At 36.1% G+C, this 26414-nt stretch overlaps 1 protein-coding gene across 2 annotated transcripts in view; it reads right to left on the bottom strand.

Annotated features, from left to right (window-relative positions):
- WDR35 (WD repeat domain 35) overlaps positions 1-26414 on the bottom strand; it is a 62589-nt gene that overhangs the window by 11367 nt on the left and 24808 nt on the right. For both annotated transcript variants that reach the window (XM_079941165.1, XM_079941166.1), the window contains 11 exons: positions 25760-25820; positions 19552-19696; positions 16791-16860; positions 15714-15767; positions 13713-13822; positions 13026-13236; positions 8330-8410; positions 3291-3427; positions 2768-2971; positions 1770-1916; positions 1037-1169 (listed from right to left, as the gene is read on the bottom strand). In XM_079941165.1, the coding sequence (XP_079797291.1) occupies positions 1037-1169; positions 1770-1916; positions 2768-2971; positions 3291-3427; positions 8330-8410; positions 13026-13236; positions 13713-13822; positions 15714-15767; positions 16791-16860; positions 19552-19696; positions 25760-25820 (1353 nt within the window). The remainder of the gene's footprint in view (positions 1-1036; positions 1170-1769; positions 1917-2767; positions 2972-3290; positions 3428-8329; positions 8411-13025; positions 13237-13712; positions 13823-15713; positions 15768-16790; positions 16861-19551; positions 19697-25759; positions 25821-26414) is intronic.

Here is a 26414-nt window from a genome sequence, read left to right as displayed (position 1 = left end):
ATTTTAAATATTTAATTATTATAGCTATAATTACTTAGTACTTAATCAGTAATATTACTGCTCTGGATACCGTACAGCAACATTTTTTTCTGCATCATCAGACACACCTAACAGATGACAGTATAATGTCAGATACACAGTCCCTAATCCCAGGGTTGTAAGTAATTTCAGTTTTCCTACTCAAATGAACATATAAGATTGAGAATAAGGGTGTGTAAAAATGCCATTATTACAGGGATAATTGCCCTAATTCACAATAGAGAAAAGAACTGAATTAACAGAATTCTATACTCATCTATTAAGTAACCGACAAAATTTTGTAGCAGAATCCACAACTGATATACGTCCAGACCCTGCAGTTGAGAGCTACTACCTCTCCAGGTCTCGTACAACTCAGTGATTTACCTTTCTGATAAAACAAATAAAATACAAGCTCACTTACATTATTCAAGAATTAATTTAAAGAGCCTTGAAAAGAAAACTTAGAACAAAGTTATAGACAGCTCTGCTTTTAGTTTCTTTTTTTCAACATTAAATCCTTTATTATTAATATAACCTAATAAAAGTCAAGCTATCTTGACTTTTATTGCTAATATAACCTAATAAAAGTTTATTGTGAACCTAATAAAAGTTTAAGCTATCTTAAACTTTTCTTATAGCAAATTTCAAACATACATACGCACACACTACTCCCCAGATCATTTTGAAGCGAATCTCTGACATGTCATTTCATCTGTAAATATTTCACGTGTTCAGCTAATTTTTTAAAGCAAGTTTACAAAACTGACAAGCCTACACAAGACTGTGATCACGTTAAAATAGTAGGAATATGACTGATTTCTTCCTCTCCAGTTTCAAGCATTCTGTAATACTGGTAAATTGTTTTAATAACTAAAGCATCATTCCATGCCTAAGAAACTGTAAAGTTTTAGTTAATTTTTAATTTTCTATATTGCAGTGGACATTTCCAGACTACAACATAAAAACCTTATAAAGTAACCTAACAACTCCAAAAACTGAAATTTATAATACCTACTGGAAGCAACTTGTGGTTTTCTGGAAGTGAATTGGCAAGATTCTCCAATCCCTCATAATCCTCTAACATATAATAACACTCAGCTAAGCGTTCCTGGTTCCGGCCTTGTACATAATATTGTACAGCATTCAACCTATGGAAAGAAAAAAAACCCTTTTAAAACTAATGTGAATCTCCTCATAAATAAGCACTTTTACTAAAAATGTTCTTTCATTAGAATGCCAGCACTAGTATTATTCCGATCATCTTTAGTTACAGCATGTCTTTGAAGCATATAAATTGAACAAAAAGCAAAACTAAACTAAAGACTGCATAGCATATTTTAGTTACAACATTCTTTGAATGTTCTTAAGAAATATGTTTTAATCTGATATACAGTTGTATTTCCAAACACTGACATAAATAAATAAGCATACTGATCAAAATAACTTAACAATAAAAGTCAATGATTTCTGAAAATAATCTATAATAACAAAAGAAAATATAAACTGTGGCCTCAAACAGTAGAAAGCTACCTGGAACTACAGTATAAGTCTTCTGGGTTTTGAAACTCCAAAGTCTTACAGTGCTTGAAGGATCTCTTGCTCCTCAATGTGAATCCAGAGCTATGTGAATTTTGGGATCTGGAAGGATGGTCTTCATTTCCCTAGCATTATTTCATAGGGAAGTACTCAGGCAGTTACAATTTTAAGTGCCAAATGAACGGATGAGGGGGTCCAGATAGGTTACCTACCACTTTTGCCGATCAGCAAAGTAGTCTCCGATGGCATTGTGGGCTTGTTCAAGGAGACTGTCATCCGCATCACCAGATCCAGTTTTCAGGAGTTGGAGTACTCGAAACCAATCTCCCAACTTCAGCCGGAGGCCAATAGCCAGATCTCTACAAAAATTGACATTCACTCATTCATTCACCAAGTATCTATCAAGCGCCTACTATGTGCTAGGTTCAGTTCTAGGGCACTGAGAATACACAACAGTGAAGAGACAGATAAGGTACCTCCAAACATTTTAGAAATTTAGCCTCACCAGGTAAGAGGCAATGGAGAGAACCTGCAAAAGGAAAGAGGAAACAATTTCCTGCCTCTTATTATCCTAGACTTTCAATTTACTTGGCAAAATAATGACTTAAATAATAATCACTTCTTTTCATCAATTTCTTAAGACATAATCAGACTTATTTCATGTTTACATGTTTGGTTTTATATTTCTTTTCAGGGCTTGAGTTGTATTAGCAACCTCCTGAAAGTACAAATAATAAAAATTAGATATAATGTTCACAGTTGAAATGAAGTTCATACAGTATTTTATATAAATAAAAATGAAATATAAAGAGTAAAACTCAATCCCTACTTTGATTTTTATTTCATGCTCCTTGACAAGTGAAAATTAAATAATGGCCTAAACCAAAAAAGAGAACCCAAATAATGAGTGGTATAATAAATGATAAAGCCTCCAGTCTCTGCAGTCATATGAATGTTTTTCCTACCAAGTGAAAAAAGTCTCCCATGGCCAGTCATTAATATTACATAAAAACAGAGAAGAAAGTTGCCCCAAATTACAAAGCATAAATTAATGAAGGTCATGTAGACTATCTAGGTTGTAATCCAAACAAATTATTTTCTGAAAGAGATGGTATGATACATTTAGTCTATTTTACAATCCTCATTTGTGAAAAAAAAAAAAATCACAAATTCTGGAATTAGTCCGGATGCCTGCACCTTTATCACTTACCTTCTGTCCATATCAAGATACATCCTTTCAGCCTCTTCGAACCTGCCGAAGTAGGCAGCCACTTCCGCCTGCTTCATGGACTCACTCTGCAGGTTACCCAGGCGCTTCACAAACTTAATGCCTTGGTAATCTTTGCAACGCACAAACGCTTGCTCTGCAGTGTGCAAATCCAGTTTCTGAAGAGCTGCTTCAGCCAGTAGGCGCCTTTATTAAAAAGAGAAACAGAAAAGCCAATGGCAAATTAAGGATAAACAAGTCTTGAATCAGAATTCAATTATTACACCTACTGTTTCTAGTGAAACATGGTGGAAAGTGATTATTTTAACACATTTATACGTTTCATATAATATTATGCTTATGTTGAATACTTCCGAATCTAAAATAAATTTCTATATTTTAAATCTAAAAAGAATAAGAACAGAAGCCTATTCCCATCAGGAGCCTCGTATGAGAGCAGGGGACGACAGAGCTGAGACTTTACACCTGAAAACTTGAGAGGTTTTATTTATTTATTTTTAAATACCAAAGTCGGGGGTGTGGATTATCCTCTATGAACTGAGATGCATCCTCAATTCCAACCTTCTCAATCAGTGCTCGGCTATCTCTCAGGGACCGAATCTCAAAGTTAATGATATAATCCTTGTCTGGATATTCTGGATTCTAAAAGTAAAGATGAAAAGAAAGAAATTCAAATAGTTGCCTTTAGAGTATGTTTTTTTTTTTTTTTTGCGATACGCGGGCTTTTCACTGTTGTGGCCTCTCCCGTTGCAGAGCACAGGCTCCGGACGCGCAGGCTCAGCGGCCATGCCTCACGGGCCCAGCCGCTCCGCGGCATGTGGGATCTTCCCGGACCGGGGCACGAACCCGCATCCCCTGCATCAGCAGGCGGACTCTCAACCACTGCGCCACCAGGGAAGCCCTGTATTTTTTTTTTTTTTTACAGTAAAAACAGCAAACAAATAAACAACTGTATCATATTATCAGCAAAACTTGGCAAAAGAGAAGTTGCCATGTGTGGGTCTTCTGAATTATCTGGAAAACATCCACAGTCCACAAGTGAAGTCCCTCCTGAGGCAATCAGGGGAAAAGGGGACAGTCGTCAAAGGGGTCCCTTACAATCATGCAGCCTTGTCTCCCTTGGCTCAAAATGTCTTTCCCCAGGAGCTACTCTCTTCCCGTCCCAAGTGCTGCCAGCCTCCACTGGAGCAGAAAACACCATGTGCAGGGCCTCTACCCCTCACTCCTTAGTCTACTCTTTTTTTCTATTATTGAAAAAAAAAATTATAAATAGCAGTTGCTCTGAGGGTGGGTATGGACAGATTTACTGGGAAGAGGCATGAGGGAACTTTCTAGCATGATAGTAATGTTCTGTATCTTGACAGGGGTTTGAATTGCACAACCGTATGCATTTGTCATAACTCACTGACTGGTACACTTAAGATCTGTGCATTTCATTGTATGCAAATTTTATTTCAAGTGAAAGAAAACTATAAGCAAATACTGAACTTGAATTAGTGAACTTTAATTAATGATATGCATGCTAAAGTATATATGTACTAACTCTGAAATATATTAAAAAACAGGACTGATTAATGGGCAGTAGACAGATGGACAGAAATATGACACAGCAAGTATAGTAAAATGCTAAATAGAATTTAAGTGCTGCCCACATGCTGTTGGGCAGCAGACAAATTTTTTTTTAAAAAAAAGAAAAAGGGCTGGTTTTCATCACTACTTTCCTTTTATAATTTAGCAGCCTGACAAAGAAAAAAAAATTTAAAGGCCAGTCTTGCAGCAAAGAACTAGCTAACAGCCAGAGAAAGAAAACAGTTATAACGAACTCACCGATATTCTACATATTCTAAGTAACGAAAAAGTGAAGCATACAAGAAAATTAGAGCCCCCGTGTGTAAAAGAGTAACGGCTCCCATGGACCAGAGTTCTCTGAAAAGGTTAACTGAGCCACACATACCCCTTCCCCACCCTGCAACTGAACCCCTGTATCTAGAAACTGAAAAGTTCTTAGGGAACTACCGTGCAAAGTAGGATGGAAAGAGCATGAGGTTTGGACTCAAACAGTCCTTAGCTCAAATCCTAATTCCATCCCTTGCTGGTTATGTGGCAGCTCTTTCTAGAACCTGCCCTACCCCGCTCCCTACCCACCTAGGAAGCCAGGGCCATCTTCCCCAAATATAAACCTAATCATATCATTCTCCTGCATTACTCCGCCACCGACTCCAGGATCAAGTCTAAACTCCACAGCAAGGCATACGAGGTCACTTATGACCTGGGTCCCCTACCCCATTACCTCTCCCCAGCCTCATTTCTGCCAGCACTACAGTTACACACACCAGCTTTGAAGCCAGAAAGCTTGGAGTCAAACCATGCTTTTGCCTACTGCTAACCGGGTATCACTGGCAAATCAGCTTATTTCTCCAAGCCTCTGATTCTTCCTCTGAAAAAATGGAATAGTAATCAAACTTACTTCCTAGCATTGGGAGGATTAAGTGAGATAACACGTATCAAACACTGAGCACAATGCCTAGCCGTGTTATCCACATTATTCACAGTCTCAGAACTGACCCAATGCTCTCTTGCTTCAGACCTTTGAAGAGATACACCTACTGACTGAACCACAGCACCCCTGCCCCTCTTCCAGTTGCTGAAGTTCTTGTCTATCTCCCCAACTCCTCTACTTGAAGCCAGGAACTGTCTTACTGGCTCTCAATAAATATTTGCTGAGTCAGTGAACAGATGAACTTTGGATAAATCATTTTCAGCCACTAAGAGCCTTCCTCACCTAAAAATGAGGTCTGTGTAATATCTACCAGGTACAGGGGTAATCACAAACAAACATCTCATACAAAGGAAATTTAGAGAACTGTTAATTCCCGTCCTTTTCCTTCTGCACTCCTCCTTCTCTAGTCCTCCAAGAAATTTCTCATGTTATTTCTTTTTCCTATTTTATTGAAATATAATTGGCATGTAACATTGTATTAGTTTTAGGTGTACAACACTCATGTTGTTTCTTAAAACTGTATGCTTGAAGGAATCCACAGTTCAGCTAAATATTTCCTGGGTCAACAAGACCTCAGAGGGAACTAAGGTATGACAATATTCTTTTCTTTACGGCTTTTTATGTAGTAAGTCAGACAGATAACAAAATTGTCACACGGAACCTGGTTTGCCCTCACAGTTTAACAATGCGTGCCACTAAACCGGGCAACAGTACTGTAGTTATTCTTTTTTTTTTTAACATCTTTATTGGAGTATAATTGCTTTACAATGGTGTGTTAGTTTCTGCTTTATAACAAAGTGAATCAGTTATACATATACATATGTTCCCATATCTCTTCCCTCTTGCGTCTCCCTCCCTCCCACCCTCCCTATTCCCCCACCCAAGGTGGTCACAAAGCACCGAGCTGATCTCCCTGTGCTATGCGGCCGCTTCCCACTAGCTATCTATTTTACGTTTGGTAGTGTATATATGTCCATGCCACTCTCTCACTTTGTCACAGCTTACCCTTCCCCCTCCCCATATCCTCAATCTAGTAGGTCTGTGTCTTTATTCCCGTCTTACCCCTAGGTTCTTCATGACATTTTCTTTTTTCTTAGATTCCATATATATGTGTTAGCATACAGTATTTGTCTTTCTCTTTCTGACTTTCTTTATCCTAGTATTAGATATGCATAAAATGTGTATCAAGAATTTTAAAGTACATCTAACCAGTTTAAACATGTGTTTTAAAAAATTCTTCATAAAAGTCAATATAATCATCAGAGCAACACATCACAGGCATTTTTAAGCATTCCAGAATTTAAGGCAATCAGCAACAATGAGCCTTTCTTGAAAAAAATTATAATGATGATATCCAGCCAACTAAAAGATTAATCAAAATTAAGAACTCATGTACAGAGAAAATGTAGAAAAAGACTGGTAATAGCTTCCATTTAAATATAAGACTACATATGTGGAAAATTAGGGTTACAAAACAAAATGTTAATGTTCTAAATCTTGACAACATAAAAATAACAATGTGCCTAACAAAAAGAAGAGAGAAAGAGGGAGAAAATGTAAAAACACCGTCTTTTAGAGTGACAATCAATACTATTAAAAATTAAGATGTAGTTTAAAAGCAATAACCTCTTAGTTCTTCAGTTTTTTTCTTAACCCAGAAAAGCTGTATCATTTGTGGTGGAAAAAAAATTAATGTTCTACAATTCCTTCAGATTCACTGTCACATTACTGAATTAAAATTAAACACTAAACAAGTAGATTGTACAGTGATGTCATTTTTATAAAATTACTTCTGTTTATTTATCTAATCTATCAAATCTATCTTTCCACATACTGGTTACAGCTATACGGAATAATGTTCTGATGTTTACCTAATGTTAATCATTAAGAGACCTAGATTGTAACAGAACTTCAGACCTTCCTTTTTGACTGACTGCTGATAGCTTTTAAGCCTCACCCTTCCCCCTTTCCCTTCTGCCTCACATCTGGACAAGATGATAAGAAAGCATAAGTGTTCCATCCTTTGGTGACGCAGGAGTTTCAAACCACACATATCTCTACCTACCCATGGGAACCCTCACCCTAGGCCCACCCTCTAACTGCCCAAAAAACCCAAGCCAGTCTCCTTTCCCTGCTCTCAAACCAATTTTGGAGCAGCTTGGGAAGCCTATCCTTTCTCCCCTAAAAACTCATTAAGTTTGTAAGACCGTTTTACACCCTTTTGGTGTATCTGTGGTGTCATCACTCTTTACACGCAAACCAAATTTTGGGTGAGGGCCATTCCTGCTGCGGCAGGGTGGTCATGACACAGAAAACAACTGGTTCCCAATAAAAGAGCTGCAATTTACATGTCAAACCAAAATATGAAAACATGTTACAAAATGCAACTAACTTCTGGAAATTTAAAATCCACTATTCCAATTCCAAAACACATATGTAGTACATAGAAAAATAAATATTTTGGATAAAAGGAAGGTAAACTTTCAATACATTCTTAGAGTAAAATATTTTCAAAGAACATTCAATGAAGGCCAAAGTAGGTATTCAAAAATTATCTGGAATTCTTTATCTGGAATTAGAACTTTTTTATAAAACCTGAAAAATAAAATAGGAGAACAGTGGACCTCCAAATAAAAAAGTTACTCAAATATCCTAGAACAAGCGAAAGACTAAAGAAAATTATCAAATATTTCTTCAGTATCTCTGTTATTAATATAAAAATAATGGAAACAACTAACTACCATTTATGAGCTCTTGATCATAGCACTGTGCTGTTTTTCACTCATTATCTTATAAAATAACAATCCGGTAAGACAGGTACTATTACTATCCACATTTTATAGAGGTAAAAACAGGCTCATAAACAGGAAGGGAAAAATGAAACTTTAAAAGATGAAGGAACCTGTCTAAAGGTTGTATAAGTGAGAGGGTAGGGCTGGAACTCCTCACTGCATACTCCTAACCAGGACACTACACTGCCTGGTATAAAATGAGTCCCAGTCAAGCCAGCAACAGAAATATAATTGTTTTTTAATAAGAATTACCTTTAATATCTCATCCAAAAGAACAGATTTAATTTCTAAATCCTCAAAATTACAAATATATCCAGAAGTCTGAATGGGTTCCTTTAAAGACAAAAACAAATGTTATGTTTAACTGTACAAAAGTTTCCTTCTTTACCATATCATGATTTTAACTTTTATTATCAAAATTTTCAAAACAACAAAAAAGGAGAGAGAATGTCATTAACACCCATATACACATCATCTAAATAATTATTCACATTTTAGAAATATGCTTCAGTCAATTTTTTGGCTAAGGTATTTTAAAGTAAAGTAAATTTAGACATGACATTTCACCCCGAACTATTTCATATCTCTAAAACATAAGGATGTTCTCTTACGTGGCCACATTACTATTATCACACCTTAACATAATCAGTATTAATTCCCTAATAGGATCCAGTATCAGTTCAAATTTTCTGAATTAATCCAAAAATGGTTTATACAGTTTGATAATTCTTATTCATGCCATGCAACATTAAATTTAATTCTTAATGAACTGACAAACACTATATTTGTATCTAAGCATCAAAGTCCCATACCATACTGAAAAGTATGTTCTCTATAACATTAGCCGGAGGGCATCCTTGATAGATTCATTTCCTATATAAGAAGATTTAATTTGCCAACATGGAAACACATGAGCCTGCTATATGTCTGTTTCTTGTCCTAGCGTTATACAGGCTTGTAGAAATAAAGTATGGTAAATGCATATTATAATGTAAAGTAGTTGTCCTAAATCCCTAGTAAAAGAAATACACTCCCAATATACTTAATACCTTCAAGAACACTGTAAAAAGAATAGGATAACGTTGTCTGATAATGAACATAACTCCAGAATGCAATTTTTTAAAATATGTGTGTGATGTCATAGTGAAATAGAAAGTAACCTAAATCCAAATGAAATAACATATCAAATCTATAACTCTGAAAGTTAGTGCTTCATATATAATAGAAACTACAAAAATTATCACGGTAAGACACTAAAAAGATGAAACTAAGAAGTAAATATTGAATCATATTTAGTTTGCATTTAATATGTCTAAGTTTAATAATGAGGCTCTTGTAGGCACATTATATGTGTTTATTGGGTTTTTAAATGTATATTTTCTTTAAAAAGTAGAAACTGACTAAAATTATATGAGAAAATTTTATAAAATCCCTAAATTTCCTCAAAAAAATTATATTACATATAGGCAAACAGTATGCTTTTATGAACCGAAAAAATCAGAATAAAATTTAATTCACAAAAAAAGCACATGTAACAAAATATTTCTTATAAATTATAGGGGCCTTTCATATACTTTATTTTGGTACTACATGTAAACTAAGTGTGCCCTTATAAAAAGGTTAATCACTAGAAAATTTTTTATTTTTAGCTAGATAATTTAACAAAGCAAGAGGGTCAAAAGATAAAGTCATAAAAGATGATCTGTGGATAAAAAATAATACCAAAAACAAAGAGAAAAGGAGAAATAGAAGGATAAGGAGAGAAATCGGGCAGCACCAAGATGGCACAGGGAGACCCTGAGCTCAATTCCTCCCACAAACACACCAAAACTACACCTACATAGAGAACAGCTCTCTGTGAGGATGACTTGAAGACTAGCAGAATGGCTCTTCTACAACCAAGGCTGCAGAAAGATAAAACACACCGAGTCTGGTAGGAGGGGAGGGGAAGTGATCTAGCCGAGACCCACACCCCTAGCAGGCAACCTAGAGATGGAAGGGCTTATCACAAGCATGGGTATCTTCCCTAAGGAGCAAGGGGTTCACACCCCACACTGAGCACCCCAGCCCTGGGGTCCAGCACTGGGAAGACAAGCTCCCTTGGCTGATTTTTAAAACCAGTGGGGCTTACCAGAGGGCTGTAAGAAACTGAGACTCTGATCTTAAAGGGTGCAAGCACAGGCTTGCTTGCAGAGGCAGCAGATTGAAAAGTGCCTGGAACCCTGACCTGCCTGCCCAGACTGCACCAGCACAGTCTCCCAGCCTGCACTGGGCTGCAGCTCTAGCACCCCCCACAGAGGTGGCAACCACCACTGCACCATGGGAGAAGACGCAGCATGCGCTGGGCCCTGGCTGTAGCCCTTCCGGCTCCAGCCCCACCTTCTGCCAAGGCAGCAGCCCCAGAAAGCCCCGGGAGAAGCCCCCACCTGTGCTGGGTTCTATAACAAAAGACAAGGAAGGGCATTATATAATGATAAAAGGGTCAATCCAAGAAGAGGATATAACATTCATAAACATACATGCACCTAACATAGGATCACCTAAATATATAAAGCAAGTATTAACAGACATAAAGGGAGAAACTGACAGTAACACAATAATATTAGAGAACTTTATTCCCTACTTACATCAATGGAAAGATCATCCAGACAGAAAATCAATTAGAAAACAGTGGCCTTAAATGACATATTAGACCAAATGGACTTAAAAGCTATCTACAGGACACAAACACAGCAGAATATACATTCTTTTCAAGTGCTCATGGAACATTCTCCAGGATAGATCACATGCCAGGCCATAAGACAAATCTCAATAAATTTTAAAAGACTGAAAAGATATCAAGCATCTTTTCTGACCACAACAGTATAAAACTAGAAATCAATTATAGTAAGAAAACTGGAAATAAAACAAACACATGGAAACTAAACAACATCTAAACTAAACTAAAAAAATCAATGGGTCAACAAAGAAATCAAAGAATCAGTACCTTCAGAGGGTCACTGGAGATGAAAATGATCAAGCAGGGAATATCAACATTAAATACTCACTTCCCAATTCTCAAGGAAAATAGGCTTTATCAATGAATTAGAATTTTGCACACAAATGGCACCCTTTTCTCACACATAATCTGAAGAAGGGTCTACAATTTAAGGAAAGGTATGAAACTAGAATTCATAATAACACTCAAACATATAAAAATGTATTCGGTATTAACCATCAAACAACAGTTTATCTCCCTAATAATAACACAGAATACTATGTCCTAAAGGAGTTCTAGTAAGTTCAGTTTTGAAGAGTATGACCTCACATGCTAGAGGAGTGACTAGCAGAGTAACTAACCAAACAGGGACCACAGGCAGGGTCCTCATGAATGAAAAGAACAGCACACCATGGTTTGTAAAGAAATCCAGTCAATAGTAATGTTATACAAAATTCACCTGCCTCTAAATCTAATAGAAATTGAAGTACTTGCCAAGCCAGACAACAAACTCCAAAAATAAATAAATAAAAGGTTGTTCTTTTAAAACTACTTAAGAAACACTTTCCACCAGGCAAAGATTTCCCTTGGTGCTAGACTGACCATGTGTGACCATTATGCTAGGCATAATCCTCTCACTTCTCCAGGCATATGATTTTGGAATTAATACAAGTAGGGCCAAGGATGGAAAAAGGACCCTAACACTCAAAACGTATTTTACTTCCATCCTCAAGTTTATCCCATGGTTACCTGTCAAATTTCCACACTTGTTTTGTACCAAGGGTCAAATTTTCTTTGAACCCTTGAAAGAAGTCCATGCTTATATAGGTCAAATGCAGCAGCCCTGAATGCCCTTCCTTTGAGCCATTACTCAGGGCCTGAAAATTACAAAGATCCTTAAGACTCCTAAAAGCTTTAACAAAGACTTTGAGAACAATTTACATCAGGTCATTGACCAACCCAAAGATCCTGAGTAGGGCTCAAACGGGGAAATGTAAAAATAATTTAGGGTATTAAAGATGTTTAGTTTACCACTAAATAATTACAGAAGATCTTCAGTAGCTCAGGGGACCCAGCATGTAATTTCTTCCCGAGAAGGAAACTACAGGTCCAAACAAACATCAATTAATGACATAAAGCACTTATCAAGTCATCTCTTATTATTTCCACTAGTGGAGTATAACAGGAGTATTGAAAATTCCAAATTGAAAATCCACTGATAATTCGAAAATTGTTTAAAAGATTTATCTTCTTAATGATGTTTTGATTAGGCTACCACTCAAATTATTTTGAATTCCCAAACACAACAGCTAACAGTTGATACACAGCAGACTGACAGGAAAATTCTGAGCCTAAAAATTAGCTGATGTGAGCCACAAGTAGAAAATAAAAATATAACTTTAAAATCAGTGAGAAAGCAGCTTTCTGACAGCCCAGAGAGAGCAGATTATTAATCACAGTCCACATTTGCCTGTTCGTAAGATTATCAGGATGATAAAGAACATGGATTACTAGGTGACAAAGTTCATGTAAATATACATAAGACAAAGGTAAGCACAGAATAAGCACAGAACAGGCAAAAGAGAATGAAAGGGCGAGGCAATTCCAAAACCACATTTTTTTGGCTGGTGGTTTTAAGCAATTTTGGTAATAAGACTACTTTATTTGTTTTAAACTTTGACAAGGAAAGAAATAAAGACTATATAGTTAGTGAGCATGGTTCCATCTTTTAAAAAGAATAGATAAATGCTTAGAAAGTGCCTTTCAGTGAAAGTGGAGAATATTTAAAGGATAAATATTAATCCCACTTAAGACCAAATATTTTTAAATTCCACAGAAATGTTTCTATTTATTTTCAGAATTCATGCAGCCAACACCAACAAACTTCTTGAAAAAACAAAGGGGAAATGTCCAGGTTTTGGTATTTGGCTCATTATTTATGTACTGTTAATGCTTATTTCTTGTTTTTACCTCAGGATCCAAGTTTCTGAAAACATACATTCTTGTCTTCTCCATCATTGCAAACAAATCAGGATTATCTTTGGCCCACTTCATATCCCAGACATCTTTTCGCTCCAATTTTAACAACTCGCCAATAACTTGCTGTCCTGTGCTGTCTGTTACCCGAGCATCCAAGTCAAAGAAGGTCAGAACTCCTGAGATGTCTATGATAGCAAGACGACTACAAATAATGAAATTGGAGAAGGGGAAAAAAAACTGTAAAAGTACTATCTGCGTTCATGAACATAATTACTTATCACCATTCTTCAAAATAAGTTCATCAGAACCCGGGAATGAGGTAGAAATGGCTTTAAATAAATAACTGGCTTTAAACTAACATTTACAAATTTGATGGAAGACATGGGCTGCTTTCCATTTTGCTTCCTTGTGAAAAAAGTATCCGAAGGATGAAAGCAACTGGTATGCAAATAATTTTTTTTACACTAGAGTTTCTATATTTTGCCCAATGAGAGAAAACATCTAGACACAGTATAGTAAATATAATATTTAAATACAAATATACTATAGTAAAACCACACTGAACTGTAAGACAAGTTTAAAACAAACACAAGTCTTTGCATTTATTACATAAATACAACAATCCCAATGGATGACTTCTAAGTCTAACATGTACGCGAGGAAAGTTTTCAGACTTACCTGGAGTTGCAATTCAAGGATAACTGGTAGGCTCGACAATCAAGGGAGTATTTTTGAATCAAACCAACATTAGGAAGACTGTATCTCTGAATGGTGCCAGATTCACGACTCTACAGAAAGTATTTTTGATTACTAAAGCATATTTACCATAACAATATTAAATCACAACTACAGGTCTCTCTATATGTTCATACATTTGTTTCAAAACCAAGGTGATGGTGTCATAGTGAATTCTCAGTCCTGATCCTGATCGTGTTCTGAGTACAAATTTACCTCATAATTTAATTAAAACCTTTTTAAAGTGGCTGAAGGTGATCGAATTTTTTTTCATGTAATATTCAAGAGAGAAGTCAGAAACCTAGCTCTTTAATAATACATAAAGTCTTACATCACAAGGAAGATGTATCTAGGGTTATTTACAGTTGTCTAGGTTAACATTCGGGGTACATTAAAGGCTAAAATATAAAGCACTTATTGAACTAAATTTCGTATACGTGAAAAATCAATATAAGATCACCATAGGAAACAGTTGTTACTGAAAGTCTATGTTTTTATCCTATAGCCATCTATGTGATACCAGTTTGTGGCAAAGGGAGATGATCAGAAAGCAGTGATACAATGAGTATTAGTTTAAATGTGCTTAAAAATAAAACAGAATATAAGTTTCTATGCAACTCTGTGCAAGCCTTAAGGCTGACAGATCAACAGTTAGAGCAACAGACAGGAGAGAGCTGTGATTTTCAAACCCTGCTGTGCCTCCGGCCACAGCCACGGGGAAAAAAGCAGAAGGCTGCACTCAGCCCATCACTCCCTGTCCCGTTTCTAATGGCAGCAGCTCTGCCCTCCCAGCATGCTTCTCCACAGAGGCCTATCAGAAAGGCTGGGGAGGGCAAGAGAGTGGTGAGGAGGGCAGATATTTTTTAATGTACAAAAAGGAGGTATAGACTTTAAAAGATTATACTGAAGTACACAATAAGATTTTGTTTTTGAAAAAGTGGGTCCTGTGGCTTTAAAAGTTTGAAAAAGGCAAGGTTCTAAAAGCTGTTTATATTTCAACAGTGGAAAGTTTTAAACGCAGAAGATACCTTTTCCATTAAAATTTTTGGCTGATATTAAAACTATTTGAGTGTAGAGGTAGACTCTCATTTAGGAATTAAGTCAATTTTTGTGACTGATCTGACTTGCATGTTTTTTTTATTTTTCCTGCAAATGTCAGAAACACAACTAACACAACCAAAAACCTGCTGTATAGCAAAGAATCTAAAAAGAAAACCTGACCTGACTGTAAGACAAACTGCCTTAAAACATATACCAAATTTATTTGGTGAGGAAAAATGAATACTATGTTCTTAAGATTTTTTCCCCCATAAACTTAGCTAATGTCTAAAGAATGTAACTAGAACTGGAAATATACACACGCAAGGATCTATTTACATAATTCGAACTTAATGACTCTACCAGCATTATTATATTAAACTTATTTCTAAAATTAATATTTTCAAATGTCAGAGCTCAAGAAAAGGCACAACAACATTGATACATTGATTTTATTTGAAAAATTCAGCAAAATTTTGCCACAGGCTTCTTTATTTTACTGGCTACCAAGCACACTACCTCTTCATTCTAATTCTTATGGAAGTAGCTGAGCCGAAGCACTTTCTCCAATATGAAAAAGCAGTCCACACAGAGGAGGAAACTTTCCAAGACCTGCTACCACCGTCCATCTGCTCCACATCTGCCAACCTTTATTGGGCTCGTTCAACCCAGCCTCAAACTCTCCCCAGCTGGCCATGATTCTACCGCTTTCACAAAGTTATTTTTGGCAAATGATTAACAATTTGTGAGGCAATCTTCAAAACTTTCTTATTTCTTTTGTTGGACCTAGTAAAACTTGAGGTGCCCGCAAGATGATATTCAAATCCAAAACATGTTGCTTTATTCTATTTTTAACAAGTTAAACGATTATTATTCATAGAATAAGTTTTTCTTTTAACAACTTACCACAATCAATGTCTTATCAGATGCAGTTATGGCACAAATTGGATCCCTTGTGCCCTAAAATAAACCAGCATTACTCTTTAACAAATATTCATTGACTGGCTAATCTGGTACAAGGTAGTATACAATTCACTAAGAAGAATACCGTAACTCTATATTTATTAACTTAACCAGCATTTACTTACTGAGCACCTACTATATGCCAGACATTGAACTAAGCACTGGAGATACTCGGATAAAATCTTTGCCCTCGGGGATTACTCAGAAGTCTACTGGGAAAGGCAGTGGAACCAACACCTAATGACAGCACAGTATGATCACAGTAGAGGTAAACCACAGGAGTTATAAGTGCACAGAGGGAAGAGCATAAACTTATACCAAAATGGGAAGAGAGACAAAAACTTGAGCTTAGCTGTAGAAGATGAACATTCAGCAAAAGGACCAGCGTGTGCCAAAATAGAGAAGGGGGCAAATGGCACGGCACTGCTACAGCCTGGATGGATTATTTTTTGAAGCCAGTCTCAAAAGCTGACATGCTATTACATGCTGTATGAGTCCATTCGTAAAACATTCTCAGAGTGACAAAACTATAGAGATGGAAACAGATGAGTGATTGCCAGAGGACAAGGATGGGGGTGGAGAGTGGGTGTGAAAATGAAGAAGTAGCACGAGGCAATTCCTTTATGGTGATGAAGTTACATAAAACTACATGTAAAAACTAGTGAAAACTGAATAGGAATTGGGTCGTAGTCTAGTTCACAGCATCATTACCAATGTCAATTCCCTGATTTTGATATTACACTATAGTTATGTAAGATGTCACCATTGAGGGAAGCTGGGTAAAGAGGCTCTATGTGCTATTTTTGCAACTTCCTGTGGGCCTATGATCATGTCAAAATAAACTTTTTTTCAAAATCAAAAGAAGAAAAAACAAATCTAGAAAAATTTGAATTAGAATAGAAATTTTTAAAAGAATTACTAGAATAAAATGCTATTCGTTGGAAACAAATTATTTTCAGTTCTCAAAATAAAATTGCAGTATTTCCAAATCTATGGATATTAACATTTGCTGGCACTTACTTGAATGGCTTTGCTATAATCAAGCACACCATCCGCTGATCCAGAAGGAGTATCATCAACATGATAAATTCTGAAAAAAAAAATTTAATTTCAATGATAGTATAAGTAAGGTTTATACTATTTCATGATCTCTAGAACAATTAAAGGATTGGATGACACCAATGAATACTGTTATTTAATATTACTGTCCTGATTATTTTAAAGAGTTCTTGACACAGCTCAATCTTACAAAGGCAGAAACTACCTACCATGTGTTTACTAGTTATGCAAGTGCCGTGCTCCTGAGAGCTATGCCAAAAATACATTTGGACACTGAATCATATATTTCCAGTGAATTTCGGTAAAAGCCCCAAGAGATATCTTCCCTTACTCCCCCAATGAACATCTGTCAGGAACAACTTCTAAAGCATCAAGTTTCTCTGTTGTTTCTCCCTAATTTCCCTTCTAACGATATGCTTAATAAAGGTAAAACGTAAGTGCATTTGGGAAGCTCTAATTAATGGAATTCTTGTTCTGAAGTAAAGAACCCTCCCCTATGCCTATTGTGTTATGAAGATGCACCACTTCTGGTGTACCATCTCTCGGATACCTTTACTGTAACACTTATTCACACCACAGTATTGCTGCTAGTTTCCCTGTCTCTCTCACTAGACGGTGATTTTCCTAGAGGCAAAGACTACATCTCCAGTGCCTGCCACACGTTGTCAGGTGCTCTATAATGTCTGCTGAAGAAAACATTGAAATGAACGGAGGTGAACAGAGAAGACACATCATTGAGTAGCTATGAGGCCCTGGGCAAGTTATTTAACTTCTCTGAGCCTCAATTTCTTCATCTGTAAAAGAAGGCTAACAATTCCCCCTTTGCAGGATTTTTGAGAGGCATAAATAAAACGATGCTGGTAAAGCACACGTGCACAGAGCCTGATACATAAAAGGAGTTCAAGACACTGCAGCTGCAATATAATCACAGGAAAATTAAGCCATTTTCCATCTTTAAAATATCATGAAAGTTTATCATTGTTAAATTAAAGTCGTATTTGTACTTTCACCAATATAATAAGGAGATCAAATGTTAAATAAATTTTAAAGAAATGTATTAAAAACAGAAAGGTATACTAATTTAGAGGTACCATGTTTCTGCTTTCTAATACATTTTTATTAAGTACATACAGTCAATATTTCTACTTAGTTATCACAAAATATAAGTCAAAGGTTAGAATAGGAGGTCTCTCAAGAGATCATCTGACCCAAATCCCTTTCTTAAAACAAGTAGGGTACTACAAGAAAGGCCAATCTGAGGAAAGTGGCTCAGAGCCAGATAAACCTGGCATTGTGTGCCATCTCCTCTTATCAGCTGGGAACCTCTGGCAAATAATTTACGCTGTGTGTCTCAGTTTCCTCTCTGTGAAACAGGAATAATACGAGTACTGACTAGACTTCCCAGTGTCTGGCACACAAGAAGTAGTACTCCATCGATGCTGGTTCCTATCAGCATCACCAACGGTATTTTACAGATGACGAGACTGAAGTTCAGAGAGAACTGGCCCAAAGTCATTAAAACTAGGAAGTATACCCCAGACAGAAATATAAGGAAATGATGCCTTCTTTATTTCAACAGAAGCCAGAATCTCTTTAGCTGGTTCACAAAGCACAGTCACTCCATGGAGAGGCTAGACTATTCTGCTCCAACCTTGTCCTAAGAGCCACCTTCTCCCCACAGACTGCAGGTCTCTTGTTACTAGTGCTAGTAACAAAGAGGCCAAAGATTCTTCCCACTGGGTCTTTCAGAACTACAGAGAATACAAGATATAGTATTTTTCCACTTCTTTTTTTTCCTGCTTCCACATGAATTCAGGTATCCACAATACTTTTACTGGGGTTATATCACCTACCTTAGTACACGAGTGAGTCTTAAAGGGAAGGGAAGATTGCATTAAGATCTCAAGTATGTGTGAAGGAAAATGGTTTGAAAAAAGCAACCTGAGATTTCTGGCATGACTTCCCCGCTGCCCACCACCACCAACACAGGCCTGTGCCCTCATTAACAATCATTAGGTTAAAATTACTCAACCAAATGCTTTGCTTAAAGCCTTAGGATAACAACAAAAGGGCAGCAAACGTGGAATATCACTAACAGAGACAATATAACTTACAAAACACAGTAAATGCACTGCTATACTTATTGGAAAGAATCCCTCCATCCTGGCTCCTAATTTCTCCACATGGTAGAGTCATCTTTACCCCCAGTTATCAGAAATAGTTCCAACCCCAAAACCCCTGGAATCCAGGGCAAGAGAAAGAAGGCAAGTGACCAGTTCTCCCCACCTAGAGACCTCCTCCATATCTGTGTCTACGGACCTGCCTCTCCTGTGATGATTATGATACTAGAATCACCCCACCGTCCTGGAAAGACCTCTACCTCTAACCCATAGGAATGAAGTTTTGGTTAGACAATCATATGTCAGTGTAGCATTATAACTCTAATACGGAGAGAGTAGATAAGTGAGAATAGCCATCCCTTATAAAAACACAGGTTTCCAGTCTTTAACGCTAAAGGCTTTTCTTTTGTTACACCATGCTACTTCTCTTTTATTTTGATAAATTTAAACACATAAATCTGAAAGATATTCAAATTAATGGAAAATTATTTCTAGTAATCAAAACAATTTACAGTTCTCAAGCATGACAATTTGTAAATAGCTATGTCCGATTTAAATGTGATATGGTTGAGCTACTAAAAAATGTTCATCAAAAGTTATACCTTTCTCTCCCTTCTTTTCGAGACCGGGTGATCTGATTAATTTCCAATGCTGTGAGCTTCTTTGCCACACGATACTGCCAGGTATAAAATGCTTCTTTTGAAGCTGCTATCACATGGGTTTTGGTCATTGTAACAAACAATGGTACTATTAAAAAGAACATTAAGGCAATTAGGTTACAATTAGAATCGCAAAATGTGCTGCAAAAGACTTCAGTGATCACTGAGTCCAACCTCGCATCTTATAGACAGTATACCCTAAAAACAGTCTGAGAACTCAGAAGAGTCAAAAGTTTGTAGGACCATACAGAAATATCAACTCAAAATGAGTCAGACGTAAGTATAGAACTCTTAGAAGAAAACTTATGTGTAAATCTATGGGACATTGGGTTAGGCAATGATTTCTTAAATATGACACCAAAACCACAAGCAAGAAAAGAAAAAGTAGGGCTTCCCTGGTGGCGCAGTGGTTGAGAGTCCGCCTGCCGATGCAGGGGACACGGGTTCGTGCCCCGGTCCGAGAAGATCCCACATGCCACGGAGCGGCTGGGCCCGTGGGCCATGGCCGCTGAGCCTGTGCGTCCAGAGCCTGTGCTCCGCAATGGAAGAGGCCACAACAGTGAGAGGCCATGTACCGCAAAAAAAAAAAAAAAAAGAAAAGAAAAGAAAAAGTAGATAAACTGGACTTCATCAAAATTAAAAATGTTTGTGCTTCAAAGGACACCAGCAAAAAAGTGAAAAAACAATCCACAAATGGAAGAAAATATTTGAAAATCATATACATGATAGGGAATTACATCTAGAATGTATAAAGAACTCTTGTAACTCAATAATAAAAAGACAAATAGCACAATTTAAAATTGGGCAAAGCATCTGAGCAGACATTTTTCCAATGAAGATACACAAATGGCTACTAAGCAAATGAAAAGATGCTCAACATTATTAGCCACCAGGCAAAGCAAAATCACAATGAGATAACATTTCACACCTACTAGCATGGCTAGAATCAAGAAGTCAGACAATAATGAGTATTTGCAAAAAATGTGGAGAAATGGTAGGAATGTAAGTGGTGCATCCACTTTGAAAAATAGCTCGGTAGTTCTTCAACATGTTAAATGTATCAGTAGAATTACCACATGCCCTAGCAATTCCACGCCTAGGTATATATCCAAGAGAAATGAGAACATATGTCTACACAAAAACTCATACACAGGGGTCTCCCTGGTGGCGCAGTGGTTGGGAGTCCGCCTGCTGATGCAGGGGACACGGGTTCGTGCCCTGGACCAGGAGGATCCCACGTGCCGCGGAGCGGCGGGGCCCGTGAGCCATGGCCGCTGAGCCTGCGCGTCCGGAGCCTGTGCTCCGCAACCGGAGAGGCAGCGGCAGTGAGAGGCCCGCGTACAGCAAAAACAAACAAACAAACAAAAAAACTCATACACAAATATTAATAACAGCATTCATAACAGTCAAAAAAATAGAAACAGCCCAAATGTCCAAATGGATAAATAAAATCCCACTCCTTCCTCCCATCCCCACTACCATTACTGCTTGGTTCAGGCCTTTATCCTTCCCTCTGATCTCATATGTGTTATATTTCCTCATTAATTTAGTAAATGAAATTCTCCAAATTTAGGAATATAGTCTCTTAAACATTTTTTTCATCTGTTCCATCTCTTAGAGAATATTTAATTAAATTCCTACTGTGTACCCTTTGATGAAGTAGTCTCATCAAATCCATCTTACAGATACAGAGGATTAAAGATGTAAAATAACTTGCCCAAGGTCACAAACAAACAATACAAAATTAAACACACACATTCACAAAAATATAGAAAAACAAAAAACTCTTTCATAAAAGATCATTTTAGTAGCTAATTTCTAAATTCACAATTAAAATGGTACAAAACATATTGCTCTATTCAAAACTACTGTACAAAGTAATCATTAATACAGTCAGAATAAAGGAACAGTGTTAACAACAGCTACCGTTTATGGAGTTCTTGCCACAGCCCAAATAAAGGACATTTAGGGCAGTAAGAGACTTAGGAACTAAACAAAGAATTAGAAACTAGATTGATGGTATAGTGTTAACTGAACAGATTAACAAGTCGAGATTCAAACGCAAGAATTTTTATATGCTAAATAAATAGCTCAGTATAGTTGAATCATATTAAAAAGTTGTTTTTAATTACAGTTGTCAAGATTTCTCTATTCAAAATGTGTCCCACTACCAAACTCTAGAGGGAGTGAGAAGCCTTCCTGTAGGGAACAGCTGGTTGGAAGGCAGTCCTGAGAATGGTGGCAGAGCCCGATTCAGGGGCAGCCCTGAGTGGGACAAATGAGCAGGCCAGGCCTAGGCTTTGCTGAGCTTTTGCTGATCCCATCTGCACTAAATCGTAAGACATTTGCTAAATGTTCAGTAAATTCTACCACAGGTAGTCTGATGCCGGTAACTATTATGCCTTTAGTGTGATGTGAAGTAAGTTCACAAACCTTAACTGCTTTCTAATAAAATAGTTTTTCCTAAGCATATAAAAGCATTTTTCTAACCAATGTTTAGCTACAATTTTAAATTATACTCATGTTTCCTTTTTTTTGATACATCCTAAATAATCACAAGTTTATTATCAGCCTAATTAATTCAAAATTAAAAAGTGGTTCATAGCAAGTCAGACTTCTTGGATTTATATCACAGGCACTTGCTAACTCCGTGGCCTTAGATAAATTAAGTATTCTCTCTGAACCTCTATTTGCTTACTGTAAACTGAAGATAATAATAATATTACCAACCTTATAGAGCTACTTTAAGGATTAAGAGAGATAACAAATATAAACCATAGTACAGTGCCTGGCATAGAATAAATGCTTAATAATAATAATTTTAAATGCCAATATTTATTGAATTTTAAAAATTATATGTCAGGCATTTTTATATAATTATATAGTTATGATATATAATATTAATACATAATTAATGTATTACATACATAACTCACACCTACCTTTTAAGGCAGGCACTATTATTACCCCCATTTAGCAGATGAAGAAACTGAAGGATGGAATGGTTAAATAACTCACTGAAGTTGCACAGCTAGAAAGCGGTAGAAGCTGGGACACAAACACAGTCAATCTGGTTCCAGAATCTGTGCTCTTAACCACTATGGCAGACTGCTTCTCATTAAGGGTTAATAACTGTTAGGTGAGGTTGCTATTATTTTTTGCTTTTTATAATAAAACGATATATAAATTCACTAGTCAATACAAAAAACAAATACAATATATATGAAACATGTTCTTTTGAATCAGCATGGCAGTAATTTTGGCAAATTCACTTGGGCAGATAATCCTATCCAAATAAATTATGCTAGATCATCATTTATTATCTATCCCATCCAGGTGGTTTAGTTCTTAGTTTGCTAGAACTAAGCCTCTAGGAAAAAGTTAGAAGACCAAATTTTAACAGACTGAATATTTTAGGGAAAAAATATAACCAGGAAAAAAGCAGTCCATGTCCTTCTCAACTATTCAGTATCCAGAAAGAAAAAAACTGAAATATCTAGAAAGATCATTGGGAAAAAATTGTAAAGAAAGTAATTATGCTTCCATTAATTGAAATTTGTAACACTAATAGGTAACAGTTACTAGCTAAGCAAGGATGTAAAATAATTTAGGACAGTCTAGGAATTCACATATAAGTAAAACCTGAACCTGCTTGTAATAGTTTAATGCTGAGGCCTGAAATAAATGTCTACATCTGTAATGTTCCCCCACTTTTCTACCTATTTCTCAGCCCTTTAAAGAGCTGCTAAACTGAAATTGCACTGAACTGTTTTCATCAAATCACCTCTCTCTGGCCTATATAGAAGACTTAGTGCAAATGCTACCGGCCACCATTAGAAAGCTCCTACGTGCTCCCCACAAGATGGCTGCAGCACAGGCACCTGGTACTTTTCAGGCACTTTTCATGCCTTCATTCCTCTGCAAATGCTGTTTCCTCTCCTTATAAGTGTTACCTGAAGAAATACTTATCCTTCAGAACTCAGCTCAAATGAAACCTTCTCTAAGTAGAAAAAATGTCCCTGACATCCTTATGCACCGATATCTACTTATCTAGCACCTAGCACCAAAACCTAGCACACAGCAGGGGAGCAAATGTCATTGTTCAATAGACTAACTATATTTTAATTATCTGTTTAGACATTCTACAGGAAATGTCAGAGTTAATTTCTTATCACTCCCAGTACCCAGTACAGTACCTGAAACAGTATATACTCATTGATGGTTTGCTAAATAAATAGATTTTATTTTAAATATTTTCATACATTCAATAAACATTTGTTATGGGGCAAGCACAGCGTTAGGCAGTGGGGATACAGAAATGAATAAACATGGTTAGATCTTTAAGAAGCTCAAAATCTTGGAGGGAAGGTAGATAAGAAAATCAATAATCACAGTGCAGAGTAAGTACTTTGGATAGAAGCACACCAAAGGTATACTGAGGGCTCAAAGGAAGAGGCCCCAAAAATGGTACCTAACTCTTACACGTACAGTACAACAGAGCCTCACGAACTAAACTTCTGTAATAATACATAATGTTCTTTTTAAAAGTTTCTCTAGAGATTTTCAGGAAGAGCAGATGACAAATCACATTTCCTAGAACAACATCAGTTATACACTTTTTTTGCTTTAGCCTCCAGTCCTCATGAAAATTTGGCATAGAAACTTAAAAAAGGAATTTCACAGGATATGTGTGAAGCAAAAATGTTGAATTTTCGGCTGAGTTTACTGCAGACCAGTGAAAGAACTGTTTGTTAAAATTTCAGCCAGTGAGACCACAAAAAAAAAAGTTTCAAGACTCAAAAATACAAATAATCATGCCCTCAAGCATTTGCCATTTTATGAAGGTAAAGGATTTACATCTGGCTTTATGAAAACATAGACTGCATGTGATTAAAATACTTTGAGGCTAACCCTATCATCATTATGATATTACGTTAAAACTTTTGATATTAAAAGAAAAAGCATATAATCTGAAGACTGACAGAATTCATCCCTTAGATTTAAGACTATTCTATTTCCAATAAAAAGAAGATATTCATGTGATAAGTATAATAATTTTAAGCTAAGGAATATTAACATTAACAAAGAACACTAACATTTATGTACATATATAAATATATTGCGAGAAACATATAAACATACCTAACACTGAACATAAGACAAGAAGTTGAAAAGTTTCAATGTTTAAAAGTGAGTTACCAAGACCCTAAACATACAGTTTAAAATCTTTGAGGCCAGTAAGTATTCTTCACATTTGCTCGTATCACCCAAATACCTTAGCAAAATACTTAGAAGGCACACTTTAACATTTAGTTGTTAAGGCCGAATGTGAAATCTAAAAACAAAAAAGACTAGTCCTCAGATTCAGAAGATAATTCAATGGGTTTTCAATTTTTGAAACCTACTATTTTTTCTAACGCCATATCCAATAAACTAATATATATTTTAAAAGAAAATCATTATTTTGGAAGTTATAGTGAAATTGGCAACAAAATATTTGGTAACAATTTTTGACAAAATACTAAGAATAAGATTTGGAATTTTTTATGGTTACTTTCATAGCTATTGGATAGAGGGAAGGGTAAATCTAAAGAAACAAATGTCTTCTGAAAACAAAAAAGTCAGGAATTTTTTTAAGTTGTCCCTATTAATAAACTAATTTCATCAGAAAAATCTGGACAGGGCAAACTCACTTTAACAAGCAGCTAAAGTGTTTTTTATGGAAGAGAGGTACTTGGCAGTTTATTAATAATAAAAGTGGTTTCATGGCAGAATTCTTTCTATAATCCTCAGTGTATTACATACTAATCATTACACTGGATACCAATTCTCATACAATTGTATTTCCCATTTAAAGCAAATGATGGCAGTACAGCAGTCGTGAGATTCTTGTGAATTTTAGACAGAGTGAACTTAAAAGTTATTGTATGAAGCAGGATCCTTCTGAGAGTGAAATGGGGCATTACTAGTAATTTTACCATGACAACAGGCATAGACTGGTACTGAACCTGAACCTGGCAAACCAGGAAGTACGTTCATCCTTGTTTTAGAGAATACCGTTCTAATTAATAATAATACCATTGTTACATTTTAAAATTAGTTTACAAATAAGACTTGATTAAAGAGGGAGTAAATATTAACATTTCCTTACCAAGATCAATGTATTTGGGATCCAGAGGTGTGCCAATAGAATTACAAAGAACTAGCACAAACTGTGAACAAATAAAACAGAAAGTATCAAAACTCCTGCTTATGTATTGTAAAAGAAATAATGCTTAACATACCATGCTTATCTCTTTTTCAAGTATCACTAACATGGAAAGAATTGATAAAATTAAATACAAAGAACAGCAAAGATAATCTACAGCACAAAAGTAAAGAAATATGCACTAAAATTAAACTAAGGCTGATTTCTCAATATAGTGGAACACTGGTTTTTAAGAGACCATTTAAGAAACACAAGTACACTGGCTACTTCTCATTTTTATACTTCTAAAATTCCTGGTCAGCTATAACTTCAAAACTCATTTTTATCCTATAACCAGCTATGTAAGAGCTAACAATTTGTTACCGTTGCACCAAATGTTTCCATCTCGTTCTCCTCCTTTGAAGCAATATATAAATGACATGAGAAATTCAGAAAAATTCAGTTAATTCAGAAAAAAACATAACCCAACCCAATGAAAATAACTTAAAATGCCCAGTGGTTAACACATACACAATTATCAATGATTAATATTAGGAAAAATAATCGAACATAATGCACACTTTACATCAGATTATTCTAATGGTAATTTTTTTGCTGT

The sequence above is a fragment of the Stenella coeruleoalba genome (assembly GCF_951394435.1).
Source record: "Stenella coeruleoalba genome assembly, chromosome: 13".
In the NCBI taxonomy this organism is placed as follows: domain Eukaryota; kingdom Metazoa; phylum Chordata; class Mammalia; order Artiodactyla; family Delphinidae; genus Stenella; species Stenella coeruleoalba.
The sequence above is the reverse complement of the archived record's forward strand: the minus strand, read 5'-3'. Positions and strand labels throughout refer to the sequence as shown.